This window comes from Monomorium pharaonis, chromosome 4, assembly GCF_013373865.1.
Source record: "Monomorium pharaonis isolate MP-MQ-018 chromosome 4, ASM1337386v2, whole genome shotgun sequence".
Classification (NCBI taxonomy): domain Eukaryota; kingdom Metazoa; phylum Arthropoda; class Insecta; order Hymenoptera; family Formicidae; genus Monomorium; species Monomorium pharaonis.
This window is the reverse complement of record NC_050470.1, coordinates 26,570,154-26,585,813: the sequence shown is the minus strand read 5'-3', so window position 1 is coordinate 26,585,813 and position 15,660 is coordinate 26,570,154. Positions and strand designations below refer to the sequence as shown.

Here is a 15,660-nt window from a genome sequence, read left to right as displayed (position 1 = left end):
GACATTTTAACGAGCGCATTTCATTATCTTCGACATACGTGCGCATTGCGAAACACATATCCAGTGGCTATTTAATATTTTTTGTACAATTAAAGATTTTACCACCAAGTTGTATATTATATGTTAGAAAATCATATCTGATATTAAATTTCCTTTTAATATCAAATTACTGCTTCGTAAAGTAATACCGCAGCATATAACAAAGAAAAGTTAATATACAACGATAATATTTGTTTTCGCAATCTTATAATTATTATAAAATTATAAAATAAGAAATGCTATAAAATATTATATTATAAACAAAAAATAGAAGAATTTTCTTAATTTATAAAATTATAATATTATAAATATTACAATATTATAGAATAAGAAAATTCATTATTGTTAGTAAAATGTATACGCAGGTCTCGGTAATGTTTAAGTTAAAATTAATGAATGCTTCAAGCTAGATACATCAGAAATTAACTTTATCACAAAAAAATGCATATGCATGATTTTTTTCAGTGGCGTTAACAAACCACGATCACGCGAGGTGCGCCTCGGCAGGACGCTCACCGAGAGAGCCATTAATCTCGTCGTTGACTCTTTAATCGCTAATTAGCCAACAATTTATTCTCAAGCGTAGCTCACGGACGCATACTCGTCTGCGTCTGTCGCGCGAATTTAAATCCGACGCCGCCACGTCCGATGAGAAATCGCATCGAATTTCGGGATGCAAATGCAGGCGAGAAAGCAATTTCGCGACGCGCGCGTGTTGGTGCGTTCACGCATCGGTCGCGAAACCAATTAAAGCCGCTCTCTTGCGGCGAAGGTCGCCGCTTTAAAGTGCACTGCTGGGATATCTGCGAAAGGCGCGGGAGACGCTAATGCGGGGGCGCGTATACGGTGGTGATGGTGGTGGTATTTTACCGACGAGCAAAGCGGGCGGAACATTTTTCAAGCTTCCGACATAAAATCCTGGCGAGAAACGGAGCATTAATCCTTCAGCGGCATCGAAGGTTCCTCGGTAGAACGGCTGCAGGCAAGACAGTTCATAAATTTCGATGCACTTAGAGCGGCGCGCCAACCACCCCTTCGACGCATCAAATCTTTACCCTAGTACCGAGCAATTGGTAAAAGACGAGACATGGATAGATAGATGAAGATCGTAGAGAAACTGGAAATAATACTATATTGAAAAAAAGTCGAAATGTTAGCAAATAAATGTTACCTGACAATTTTTCAATTTTATAAAAAAAAATTGTGATAGCTAAATATACATTTTTGTGTAAAATATGTCATTAATTAATTTTTATTTGCTAAAAGTAAAATTTTATTTTACAATATTTCACTAAACTTCATAAACCTTTATTTAACAAAATAAATAAATTCCACAAATAAATTTTTTTAAGTATCTTTCTCTTAGTGTTATAGAATCTTCGATAGACATGTCTAAAAATAATTTTATACTTAAAAAGGAAATCATCTTATAACATACAAATATTATTTCAACAAGGTAAAAATGTGGATAATATAGTTTTAAGTAAAAAATTACGAGGAGAATAAAGATCCTCATCTAGCCATGTATAATGATAACAATAAAAGTAATAAAATATTGAATTAAGTAATTGTATTATTGTTAAATCTCAATCTTTTGTAACACTGAAAGCTTCCATGCTTTCTTTCATAGGAGAAAGATGATAAGTACTTTAGTCCGCAAAGGGATTCTTTTATTCGCAAAATTTTCTTCAATAGACTATAATTACTCTACATTCTTTGGATAATAAGAGTGGTTATAAGAGCAAAATTACTAGGGGCATTAAAGAGCTGCGATTTGCTATTAGATAAAAGGTAGAAAATCGCAAAGAAATGAGAAAGTGAGAGAAAGAAAGAGAGAGGGAGAAAGAGAAGAAATAAGGATTGAAGTAATCAAAGTTGCATATATATTAAAATGCTATATAAAGCCATGAAAAATCATTCGAGAGAATATGTTACCAATATATAGAAAAATACAAACTCTGATAAACGGTATGGGACTTGGAGAGCAACTTTTTCTTTTTCTCTCTTTCTTTTTTCCTCACGTAAACTGACACGGTTACTATGAAAGCCGAGTATGCTCCTAGAATAAATCGTTTTTATGCATTATGCGGCATGCGATGTGTCGTCGAGAGTGTTCTACACTCGCTTCGTTTTGCTTTTACCCTGCAAGGTTGTCTGGAAAAAAAAATTAAATTCGCACTTCCGGTTTGCACTCCCCTCGAAGGATTCACAACCTTTTATCTTGGGATTTAATAGATTTTCTCGCTCGACTAACAAATCTGTTTAACACATTCGCTACCCAGTGATACATCTGGCGTGTCAGCGGGGTTCATCCCCAATTCGTCGTGACTGATGAGATGCATTAGGATTCCTACTGAGTTTTTAATGTATGTTATTGAATGTGACATTCATGAAATTGATTCATATATTCTGTAGAGAAATTGCGAAGAGATTTTTAAACTATCTAGAATATATTAAAAATTATTATTGAAGCTATAAAATTATTTTGCAATAATAATTAATAAAACAAATAAAATAATAGCCTCATAAATTAGTTATTTTATAATCTGTGCACAGTGTATACAATAGAGAATCAAAAATGTTACAAGAACTGATTAGACTTTCGAAGCGTATCTAAATTTACCCGGAAATTATGACTTCGATAAACGGCAAGCGTTAAAGAGATCGCGTCCGGTGTCTGCAACAAGAGTGCATTCCTCCCCTTTCTGTTAAAGATCGAATCCAGGAGCACGAGATACTCCTTTTCGGTTACCGTAAATAAATATCAGTACCATTTACGCGTGCTCAGCAGATGTTAGATACTCGTGTCGTCTGCTAGTAATGCATCCTCTTGAAAGGAAAACACGATAGTTTAAAAAACATTGGTCACAATGACAGTTTCAAATTAGTCAATAGTCAAGTTAGTGACTTTGTAACTTTTAATAGGATCAACAGTAATTCTTATTAGTGCTCGAAAACATCAAGTAATATTTAAATATAAATTGAATAATTTAAATGAATCCTAAAATCGAAAAGGTCAAATAGAATTTAAACTTTTCAAATTAAAGATAAATTCAAACTGTTTGAACTTACTTTATAGATCCGCGAAAGTTCAAAATTACTATAACTCAAACCTAAATTTTTAAAAATATTAATGAAGTAGAACAGAAAAGACTCGTGAAAAACTACTTTCTTCTTTCCAATGCATATTATGTTTTCAGTCTTCTTTAGTGTCTAAACTATTGAAATTTTGAACATATCAAATTCAAACTATTCGAATAAATTAGATAGGCAAAATATTCGAATCTTTTGTCTAAGTATTAATTTTTATCGATGACTTTTATATAAAAAAACACAGGAAAATATTCAACAATATAGAACATTGCGGATGTTCCATTCTATTAACTTTCTAAAAATATAAAATGATAACTTTATTATTGTTGTTAATTATAGAGAATTAAAAGCAATATTAATAAAATCATATTGTAATCACTTTTTATAAAATTATAACTGTGCATTAATCAAATAAATATACATCGCGTAATTCCAAAATACCAATAAAATACGTATTTGTTGCGGACAAACAATAATTCAACGTTTATATCTGAAGTCATTATGGAAATATAAGCAAATTATTGCTTAACGATTCGTAATAATAAACGTTTATAGATTTAGTATTAATAAATGTTTATAGATTTAGTACGCAAATTTAAACGTTGAGAATATATTGTATTATCAGATAAAACATGTGTAATAAACCGTAACGTACATTAATACAGGATTCTACAATAATTTCATAAATTTTTGTCAATCGTTTACAAAATTAAATTAATGTTGAAAAAGTTTATTTCAAAAATTCTAACAGGATTGTAGAGAAGAGAACATAAACATATCTGGTAAATAAATATACTTAATTGGTGGAAAAATTACATCAGTTTAATCGAGATTTGTATCTCGTAACAAATATTGATTCTATTCAAGTAAAAAAATTAATTATAGATCTTAAAAATTTAAAAATTAAATTATCTATGAAGAGAAAGAGATTAAAAAAATGAAGATATTCAGATATAAAATTTTTCCCTATGTACTACTATGTCACGTTTTCAAAAGAAATAGAGATAATATGTGTACCTGTTTAAAATATAATTTTTATGTTACTTGCAAACAAAAGAGAAAATTCCGCTTTATTCATAAAACAAACAAAAAAAAACTATCTACGTAGGTGAGACACCGCGAGATGTACGTTTCGTCGTTAGCTATGCAAATTGGTGACACAAAAATGAATATGCAAATCGTAATATGCGCCACGCACAGAATATTTTTGCGTGGCGGAAATTCAGTAAAACAGCGAATGGCAAAAGTCATCGAAAAGTGTACAGGATAACAAGCGATTGCGTATCCAGCTGCGTCATTATGGACCGCGTTGTATCCTGTCAACGGCCTAACAATCTCCGGTCCTGTTTCCCGACCTTTCGTCGAAACGGTTAGACGTGAAACACGCGTACAACGTTTCTTGCACCGATGATGACTGGCAGCTGCAGAATTCTCAAGGATCCGCTGTTCCTCTTTTTCTTTTCTTTTTTTTTTAACGGTCGACCCTCTTAACCTTAAACCCTTTTGGCGAATACGTGCCGTAAGGAATGAGGACGAAGGGCGAGAGAGGGAGCCCCTTAATGGAACTTTAGTTAAAGCGGATGGAAAATTAGTGGTCGGGGCATGTAAAAGATGAGATTAATCGTTGAGTGTGTTTGGTATTTTTAATATTTGCGTCGCTCGAACGCATACAAGAGTACTGAAATATTTAATATTTATATAATCGTTTCGATATATAATATTTTCGTTCATATCAAGTGATTGCAATACAGAGATACAAATAAAACAAACTTGATACAGTTTTGTATTACGTATTTGAATTTAATAATGCATCCTAATCTCTTCGTGTCGAAACGATCAAAATCCAATTTCCTGAGGTTTCTGAATCACTGCGCTCGTGAAAATTTTATTGTCGTCATACATTCACAGCGCGGAATAACTTCCGGCAATGTTGGCAACATAACTCGCAGCACGACGAATTCAGATATCTGGTGATAAAAATCGGCGCTCGTGGCAAGCGAGCAGGCCCGTGTTAAAACGTCGGTCCATTATTCCGGCTGAGCCGGTGACTTTTACGAGCGCAGCACGAGCGGCCCTCGCAGTTATCGCGGCGTTACATCGCGGAGTTACGTCGCCGTAACGATTGTTATGGGACGAACGTGACGCGGCTTGTATTCGGTGTTTCACTGATCGCAATGAGATCCCAGCGATTGAGACGTTAATTAGCGAAAGATGCGCCCGCCGCTTCTCGATCCGCGCCGCGGGATTCCCGACAAGGCTAATTAACTCGCCGCGACGAGTATCTCCGCGCCAGTAAAAAAACGCCGCGGATTAATCACGACACGCTATATCTACGCCGTCGTCGTCGTCGTTGTTGCCGTTGACGACGCTGTCGCAGAAGTCCTACGACGGCCGCCCGATACGGACCTTACCTAAGGCAGCTTATTTGCGAGCGGGTTAGTGACTTCTCTTTGCATATCACGGGTAATCTGGGGTCTGGTGTCTCTGGCTTTCAGTGTGGGGCGATTCTCGACTCGCGCTATCAGTCACTCTGGGTGTAATCGTGACGCGCGCCGCACCCGATTATGACGTCTGGTAAATTACGTCCTATGGTGTATGGTATGATACTATTTATAGCAACGATAATACACCCGCGCGTTTCTATGCGGTGGAATATACGTCTCTAGAAAGAGAAAGACAGAGAGAGAGAGAAAGAGAGAGAACCGCTAAATATAGTTTAGGATAACTACAAAAAATATAGCTACTTAAAAAGAAATTAGCTTATGTTTTCGCGGTCTTAACAACTCTGGTTTGGAGATGAGATAAAACAGCTTTTTGGTAAATAAAGACACCTCGGTATAACAGAGTGCCTTGCTAATGGAGAGTTATACAATGCTCAACTAATTCAATGTAGCAATAACCAACTCTGCTAATTGGTGTCGGCTATATGTAAATATCACGTATTTGTTTGACATAATAATATAGCGACATTAATTAGCATTAATAACAGTAACTGTGCGATCGTTTCAATCTCCTGAAAAACGTCATATTGCGTTACCAAGTAGGCTTTATTTAAACAAACAGTATACTCTATTCGTTAGAAATATTCATCTCTATTTATCTTTTACATTTAAATTTTCTTCTTGCTTTGCTACCTGGCACAAATGTTAACAAAAATTACTAATTAATAAAAATTATTAACTATGTGCTAACTACATTATGATAAATTGCCATTATCGTTATCATTATTGAGGTTGTCGGAGTTGCTCCAGTTAGCGTTAAAATGAATGGTTTCTTGTTCGTTTGGCATCTCTATTACGTAAATAAGGTATTTCCCGAAGGGAGTAACGATATCGATGCCCGTCTTTAATCAGTGCTAATGTGTTAATGACATCAAACTGCAATTGCACGCATAATTGAACTGCGCCGGATAATTCGATTTGTGCTGCAAAATTTGATTAATGTTACATCAGACAAATGTTATACGTAAATGGAAATTTCAATCTTCAAATGTATTAAGATTAAATGTACAAAAATAATAAAGAGAGAATTTCAAATATATTGAAACAATTGTTCTGATACTAAAAATTCAAATAAAAAAATTACTGTTCTAAATAATTCATCAATAAAAGTATTTAAACACTAAAGTATTTAAATACTAACAATATTTTTGCGTAATACACAATACAATTTTAATCACAAATTTCAATATATTTTTATCTTATTCTTATTTTTTCTAAATTGCTAATAAATAGTAAAACTAAACAATAAAACTAAAGAATAATTCTTACACTGCTGCTTTTCTTTGTGCACTGATAACTCTTTTTTTTTTATCAGATATGTAATGTATCATAATGCATCATATCCGCTTGAAGGTTGCTAACTAATGCGAAAGTCAGGTCATAATTACATAATTAGGTCGGCAATATAAAAAAGGAGATAATCGCGGGTTTTTTAACATATTGATAACGTTGATGTCACCGTATCGATTTAGTAGATGTATCAAGAGTAACCTTTTATGAAAGATAAGTTTGCGATGGAATTGTGTAAAAACAATATTAGTGTAAGATATTGCGACACGAGTGCAAGTTACACAGCAGTTTTATCTGCCGAGATAAAATCTGCAAAAACAGGATTCTTGGTGTCCTGAATTACCGTTCAAATGACGAGCATCTTATTTTTCCGCAGCTTGTTGTACAAGCGAGGTAAATGACAACGGTAAACACGCATGCGGTATCACCGCAATCACAACTATGGTAATAAACCGCTGTAAGTTGACAGGATGCATTATTTGCGGTTGGTATTTCATTTGCGGTACTAGATCTGGTGGAAGATATGAGGATTGTTCAACAGTGTGTTTTTTAATAAATGTTCCAACAAGTATCTATTTTAAATCTAATTAGAATTCGGTATTTTTATATCCTCTGATATAAACAGCAGTACTAATCAGTTACTTAATTTCTATATTACATGTTTATTCAATGATTTCTCTCTCTCTCTCTCTCTCTCTCTCTCTCTCTCTCTCTCTTTCTCTTTCTCTCTGTCTTTTAAGAAATACCTGACAAATGTAAAGCTTCAGAAATCACAGTCAGATAGAAATCAGGCTGTGAGAAATAAATTCTAATTCCGTTTCCCGGTAACAATGCTGGCGCTAATTTCGCAATTACGTATTCGCTGTCTTAGTCCGTTTTCCGACGGCGCGACCAAGAAGAGATCTTCATCCGCCAGTCGCGCGAATGGGACGACCTTAATCCCCAAACGTCACGTCAAACATTCTCCCCTTGGCGCGACGGGCGAGACTTAATTCCATAAAAGACAAACTCGCGTCGCCGGGAGAAATTCAATTTGTGTGCGAGTTTTGCATAACGAGTGTGCCGCGGTGGCCACGTATATATAAGCCCGATAGTTTCTCATTAAGCCACGCTGACCCAGAACCAGATCCCACAGCGCGGAGTACAATGGCACCATCGTCGGGGGTAACCACCCCCTTGACTGCTCGACCGGTTCAATTGGATGTACGGCTTGCATACCGATAGTCTCGCGGGAACAATGCTGTGCGTAAACCTGTATGTGCCTCGCCAGACAGAAGACATACGTCTTCTGTAGTGACGCAAGTATCGCTATAGCAATACACAGAATTGAGATGCACGATATGTAAAGGAAGAAGAAAAATTTAGTACATTCAACTTCGAAATTCCTTATTTTTCGAGAAAGTTTTCGCTTTGAATACTCCAATTATAAAGCATTTTTGCAAAATTAAATATTTCACAATAAAAAATTGTACAATTAAATACCCAATTTGCAAATATTGCCCCCCAAAAATGTGAATACACGCTGAACAGTGTTGTCGTTGTGTCAAAGTATTATTTTCATTAATTTTTTTAATACGCGGGTTTGTAACCAAAAATATTTCAGATACAACTGTCAGGCGTTGTCTGTCGGTTGAAATCGATTGCAACATTGAACGTATGCAAAATGCACATTGAACGTGTATCGCGTATCTACAGCGTTCTACGAAAGCTCAGCAATACCTCAATCTCCGACCTACATGGACGACGGAATCTCAAATGGCAGTTGATATACCCCAGAGGATTTCAGGCCCCGGCTCGACGCGGCGCTCACTTGCACGAAGCTTGCACCACAAAAAGGCACAAAGACTACTCGTTGCATTTCGCGTATAACCGAGATAAAAGTTTATTGGTCTTTCGAGGAAAATGTCATCAGTTCGCATCCCGCTGCGCGACCTACAGCTCAACATTTTGCACGACGGTCGTGTCGGAAGAAATTGTTTCTCGTTACCTTTTTCGTGAAGCACAGAGCGCCGCGAACTCAGGTGGAATCGCAAAATGTCGCTCGTGATTTCACGGTAGAGGTACGCGAGATTGGAAGAACGTTATTCGCAAGAGGATAAAGCATCGTGAAAAAAAATTCAATTCTAAATTATACTTCAAAATTATATCTAAATTATATCCGTCTTTTGTTTATAAAATTGCATAAATATAGCGCAATTAAAATGTCAATATTGATTAGTAAATTCTTTAGAAATATAAATATACAAAAATATCAAATAATTTATATTTCCTAGTAGTTTGAAGAAACTTATGCCATATCATTAAAGAAATTACGCGCCTTATTTTCTTTCTTGAAATTGAATCTTGCAAATTATAAAACATCAAGATGAAATTGTCGTTTCTGTATTGTGTTACATCAGGCATAATTTGTTTGACAATAGTACTTACCGTGACTTGATGATTAGTCGGACTAGGGCTAGGGCTGGGAGTGGAATTTGGCGTGGAGAGCTCTCCTGATGCCGGTGAAGGCGAATTCGCAGTGACACCGCCGACTGTTGGAAATGCCCTTGTTGGATCGGCTTGCCATTGTTTATGGATTTGCTGCGAGGTGTCTCGGAACCGCGCGCCCTAAAACAAAAAGCACATAATTTCTTATTAAAGATTTTAGAAGACGAGGTGAGATAAGATAAAAAGTTCTCTTTCTAAATGAAATTTAGGAGCGAATAATTAGGAGCGTCAACCTTTATTTTCAGATTAAGAATATAGTTTCTTTGTAATTATATAATAATCATATAAATAATAAAATATTTCAAAAACGTAGTATCTTATAATAATTCACAAAATAATTAAAAATAAAATATTTTTAAAAATATAATTAAGCAAATTGATATTTAAAATATATTTATCGCAAGGTTTCTTTCTATCGGAGTAGAAGCATAATAATTTCCTTGCGTGCGCAAACGCGTGTCATTTTACGATAATTATGCGTATGTCGTCTCTTCGACGCGCTGTTAAATACTTGCATCCTTGAAGAACTAGATCGCCCGCATACACATCATATCATCAGATGACACAGTTCGATTAGTCTCGGATATTTGCCTCTAGACAATTGTATCGAGATCAATCGCTTCGCTTCGCCGATTTGACAAGTCTAATTAGAATAGTGTACCTATACGATTGCCGTAAATAGGGTCACATTCCCTGCTAAATTTTACGTTAATCTGAAAATACCGTTAGCTATCTAGTATCATCCTATAAGTGTAATAGTATCGATCAAAGTTAAATGTACATTGCGCAACACGTCATATTAAAAATAATCATAAATGGAGGTTTGAAACAGGAGTCGAGCCAAGGAATTGAAGCCTAAGAAAATGGTCAAAAAAATAATCGTTAATTTATTTCTCTCTTTCCTGTATCACAACAGTATACCTTTTACGTATATGTATCACGGTATCATTTTATGTGCGTAGCTTAACATGTATGAGAAAATATGTGTGTCAGTTGCAAACTATGACATGTATCCACTGCAATTAATAATTCTATAGCGGCTGCCAAGATGACGAGTTGACGGCTGCCTGGTGTGGAAGTTCGTAGACCTCACGGCCGAACTACGAAAAGATTGCGTGCGCGTGTGCAATCCTTCAAGAACGGCGGCGTCGCTCACGGATGCGATAATTGCGCTTATGCAACGTCTCGCCGTAATAGCAATTAGCGTCGGGGGAGTATAATAGGGACCGTATAAGCGGAATCCCTTGAGCGAGCGTGTTTCGAACGTGGCCTGCGCCTGCCAATCGACGCTGCCTTTTCAGACCCTTGAGACTCGTGCGTAAACCCTTCCTCCGTTTGCGAGTACGGGGCACGTCGGCGAATTGCGGGGAGTCAATCTAAAATTTTTCACCCATGTCAAATCGGCGCGCCCGATTGCCACGGTCTCAGAATTAATTTCGCAAGGAATGAGGCTAATTTACATCCGCTACGGCATTCCCCTCGCAATCGCGGCCACATTGTATATAATAATATCTCACGTCGCGTCGTGTAATCTCCCGCAGATTGCGCGCCGCGATTAAAGGTTGCATTTTTCGGGAGCTTCTCTTTACCGCGCGCATAGCGCGATATTAAATCTACGGCCGCGTGCACGTGTCGGTCAAAGTGACACTCGCGGAATGGATTGGCAAAACAGTTGGAGCCTGTAATGCGTAGATATATGGTGGCTTGAAAATTCAAATTCATTCTCCAAATTTTTCGAAAAGATTTCATTTCTGGGAACACATTGCCGATCGTCGTTAACTTTTTTTGTAATTATTGGAAATTACTCACATTACCGTGTACAATAATTAACATATATTATATTGTACAAGAATACTTTACTAATAGAATTGAGTAAAATACGCACGTATTTTATATTCATAATTTTTAATATAAAAGTTTTTTAATATCAGTTCTCTGAGAACATATAATGCAAATGTTCAAAAAATTTGAGATTAAATGTAAATTTATCTTATTACGGTAAAGTAAACGTTTAGCAAATGGAAAGTTCTGCTAAGAAAATGCATCTTCAATGTGGGAAAAGAGGGATGTATCAAGAATTTATAACTTTCTTCGTATATAAAATTTATATGGAAAACAATAAAAACAGAGGGAGAAATTTATGTTTCACCCGATATGTGTTCCGGACGAAATCTCGACGTATGTGAATCCCAATGTGCGAGAGACCGAATGGGGACGCTTTCGTGTGCGTACCACGCCGCTCACGTAAACGTGCACGATCGAGACTAACGGGCCAGCTGTGATTTAGTCTCCGTCTTTCATGACGCTGCGCGCTGAGAGTGATCCAGCACGATCGAGATCAGTCAGATACGTGGCATTCACATGGCGATCCGGACGATCTACGCGGAGGTCGACTACCGGATACGGTACAGCGGAACGTGTGCGGGGCGCGATCGTTTTCATCGTAAACAAAGGCGCGGTTTAAATGGCGCTTCAGTTAAATCACGATTTATAGCGGATAAAGCGCCAATGTTGCGAAACAAAACTCTCTTCCGACGCTGTTGTTCATAATGAAGCGTATGGTTCGTACCGTGACATTGCGAAAACTTAGCTGCTTATGTTGTAGGATCATTTAGATTCACAGATAACATAGTGAAGTTTTCTACTTTGGTTGTAAAAGTGTATTTAAACTGTAATTAAAGTTGCATTAAAGAGAGATCTTGCTCTTATTCTTATTATAATAAAAGTAAAAAATCATCAAAGGCTAAAATAATTTGTCGCTTGCCGATGCCAATAAAACTTACAATATCTATAGTACAGAAAAATATATATATATCAATATAAAATTTATGAGAATATATACAATTTAAAATAAAGATAAATCTTTCCTGTGACAGATTTTAATTTAACGAAATTACTTCATTAAGCTATATATCACAGATTTAAACGTGACTATGTCAGCGAGCCATCCTTTCTCTCTAAAGGTACTCTGCTGAATTGCCTATCGCGATCGCTCGAGAAGATCGACTGTTATCTATCACGTAATCCACGCGAACACGTGCGCGCGACTCGAGCACGCGGTGGAAATTGATTGCACCGCAGTAATGTAACGCGCGGCGCAATTCTGCTTTTTGCCTGTTATCCGCGGAAGGGTTACGACCGTCATCTCGTTTGCGTGCAACGTCGTTCTCCCGCGAATTAAACGCTTGGCAAAATTTTTCAGGATCACGTGTCCGTCGGAGCGTGAAAGTGAGCGCACGCGCGCGCGTTTTCGCGGCGTTCTACGTCGAGCACGGCGCGCAACGTTATCTGACAACCGAAACGACACCGTCGCTTCTCGAACCTAATTGAGGTGCATCGCGGAGAGTTCTTAGAATTTTGCTGTAATTCGAGGCGCGCTGACAATGAAATCATTCATGATCGTATTTCATATTACGGCTTCAAACTTTTTGCTGCAGCTGTCGAAAAAAAGTGCTAGCTGCACTTTCTAAATTTGTTGTCCATGCCAGAATTAACATTGTCGTCGATAATTAAAAAATTATATTTCATACATCGCTCGTCTTCAATTTCACTTATACGAGTAATATAAAAAAGAAAATCACAGATAATCTAAGGGGATAAGATATAAAACACTTATTATATTCAGAAGGGAAGCTGGCACTCTATCTTCTTCGTTCCCTCGAGAGCCACGTCATGACGCGTTTGTTATTCCCGCGTCATTAAAATTAAACACGCTTGACGTGCCGACGAAGTGTTGGCATGCCAATCGGCCCCGTCTGTCTTCGAGCGAGGACTAATCGCACGATCGTAAAAATCGCGCGGCGCGTTGAGGAGGAAACGATCGCGCGCCGAATTGAAGTCCCTTCGGATTTGCCGCGTTGCCTATCGAACGATCTTACCGCGTACCTCGTCGTCGAAGAGGTCGTCCAGTTCTTTCTGCGGTATCTTGGCCTTCATCCCGCGGGCATTCCTCGCGTCGAACTTCCCCGACGTCTCTTTATCTCGACGCTACGCGGAGGAGAAGATGAGTCGAAGAGGTGGAAGAAGAGGGAACCACGTTTCTCTTCGCTCCTTCAAATATCACCGCGAGCCAGGTCCAAGTTCTCTTTCTCTCTTTCTCTCTTGTTTCTGCGAGTGAGTTCTCGAAAGCTCTTTCTTAGGTGCATAAATAGTCGATGACGCGCAGCAAAGTGCGAGAGAAGGTCGCGCGATAATAGCCACGACGACGTGCAGCCGGTTCTGATGCACTCTTCATCGTCGGGGATGCCGTCGTTGCACCAACCGGTCACGTGGGTGCATCATTCATCGTTGCTATCCATTCGACTGAAGCATGTGACCGGAGCAGCTCATACGAAATTATATTGACACATGGCACGTCACAGCCGATTTTTCACTGAAATTCTTCGTCGGCACTCCGTACTTGATCAAAAATTGATAATTCGTATATTACAATTAAAAAAATTATATACATCATTACTCTTATATTAGCACATTATTATTATCAAATCAAGTTGGAATTTATACTGCGTTTTACTTAGCTAATATTCAATAAACTTACAATAAGAGAGAAATTCTTCGATAGAAAAAGTATAAAATATCTTCATTTATAAATAATTTGCGTAATATCTCGATAATTATCGTGCTTAATGATAATAATGCATTCGAAAGCTGGCAGCATTTTCCGCGCCGATGGTACTAAGTATGAAGATTTATTGGCCCATTCGGTAAACCCGTAGTAATATTTCCCTTGCGTCCTGACTTCGACTTACAAAATCCACGCCTCGAATTCGCGTGACTTCGTCGATAAACCGCGGAATCCTTTCAAGAACTTTGAAAACGACATCAATTCGTCTCACGTGTTCATTCGTAGCGCACTAACATAATTCTCCCTTTCGAAATAAAAAGAAACTTGAATGTATACCTTTGTATTCGTTCACGGTGTTTTTAAAGATAAAAGAAATTTGTTATTCAATTAAAGAATTAATGTGTCATACTGTTTAGCCAACAAAAGGACTAATTATTAGTAATCGTTGTAAATTAAAAAAAAAGTTACATTTCCTACTTTTTACACGCAATGTCGATCGGATTGTGTTCTCTATTTCTGAAACTATTGGCTTTAAATCGATAATATTCGAGCCACTGGAAAAAAGAAGGGAAGAAAAGCAAAGAAAACCCACAAATTATACGGAGGTTTTACGAGTTCAAGCACTTAGCCCGCGGGAAAGTCTCGTTTTTCGTGCTCAAATCCTTATACTTGAAACCTAACTCGTTTCAACGTCCACTCCGAATGACCAAGGGCTCATTGCTCTTTCTCCTCGATATCGGCACTTCCGTTCCTGGTGTATCGTGTTTCGAGCGCGTACTGGATTTCGTACCGTTGCAAGAATATCGATATATCGAGTGCATAAAATGTGTACGGTTTCTCGATGACAACGACGGAGCGCGGCCACGGCGATGTTCTCACGAACACACACGGTCCTCGATCTGGCCGATTACGATCTCTCGGTTTCTTTCCAGCGTGCCGCGAGGATTTCCGCGTGCCATTAATCTCGCAGGTTAATGTTAATGCGAAAATGTTCGGCCGAGGTTCCGCCGGTTCCCAGATCGTCGGAGGGAGCTAATAAATGTTCCCCGGCACCACGCACTATCGCGTAGACAAATGCGAGTTATGAATTACGCCGATGATGATAATAATAATAGCAAAAGTCACCGCTTCCTGTGAGAATGCGTTCCGCTCGCGTTCGTAACGGTAATTGTGTTCCACAATTTTCGCTTACATCTCTTTATCCGTCGCGGGAAGCTCCGGTCGTAACGTCAGACCGAACGACTGGAAGGATTATCGCTCGTATTCAGCGCATTAAACCGACCATCCGCCTATCTTTCGCGGCGCGTAAATGACACTGCACGCCCGATGCACTCGGGAAAGATGTCACTTCCAGCCTCTCGCAGATATCGCGGCGAGATAATCTCTCCTGAGACTTTTCGTCTTCCCGACTGGCGCGTCCCGCGCGTGACCGTCTGTAATAATCAGCGTTACATATGTTTACTCCGACGTAAACACCTCCCGCGGAGCTGTTCAAGCGACTTATCTGGTTAATATTTGAGACCCGTGGCCGGTGTTCTTTCACGAGATGACGTGACCTCCGCATTTATCTGTCATCGGCCTCGGTTCGTTAGGCAATCAAGAGGACTGAGCGATAAAAATCCTAGTTCATATTAGAGTTACTTCTAATATGTAGAGAGAAAGAAGAGAAGGAAAAGAAATAAAAAG

General features: G+C 38.0%; 1 protein-coding gene across 8 annotated transcripts in view; it reads right to left on the bottom strand.

Annotated features, from left to right (window-relative positions):
• Nucleotides 1–15,660, bottom strand: part of LOC105839835 (tensin-3) — a 210,080-nt gene that overhangs the window by 71,941 nt on the left and 122,479 nt on the right. For 7 of the 8 annotated variants that reach the window (XM_012686408.3, XM_028189478.2, XM_012686407.3 and 4 more), the window contains one exon: nt 9,351–9,530. In XM_012686408.3, the coding sequence (XP_012541862.2) occupies nt 9,351–9,530 (180 nt within the window). Of the gene's footprint in view, nt 1–9,350; nt 9,531–13,295; nt 13,809–15,660 lie in introns of all 8 variants that reach the window. The other variant, XM_012686410.3, reaches the window with a different exon arrangement.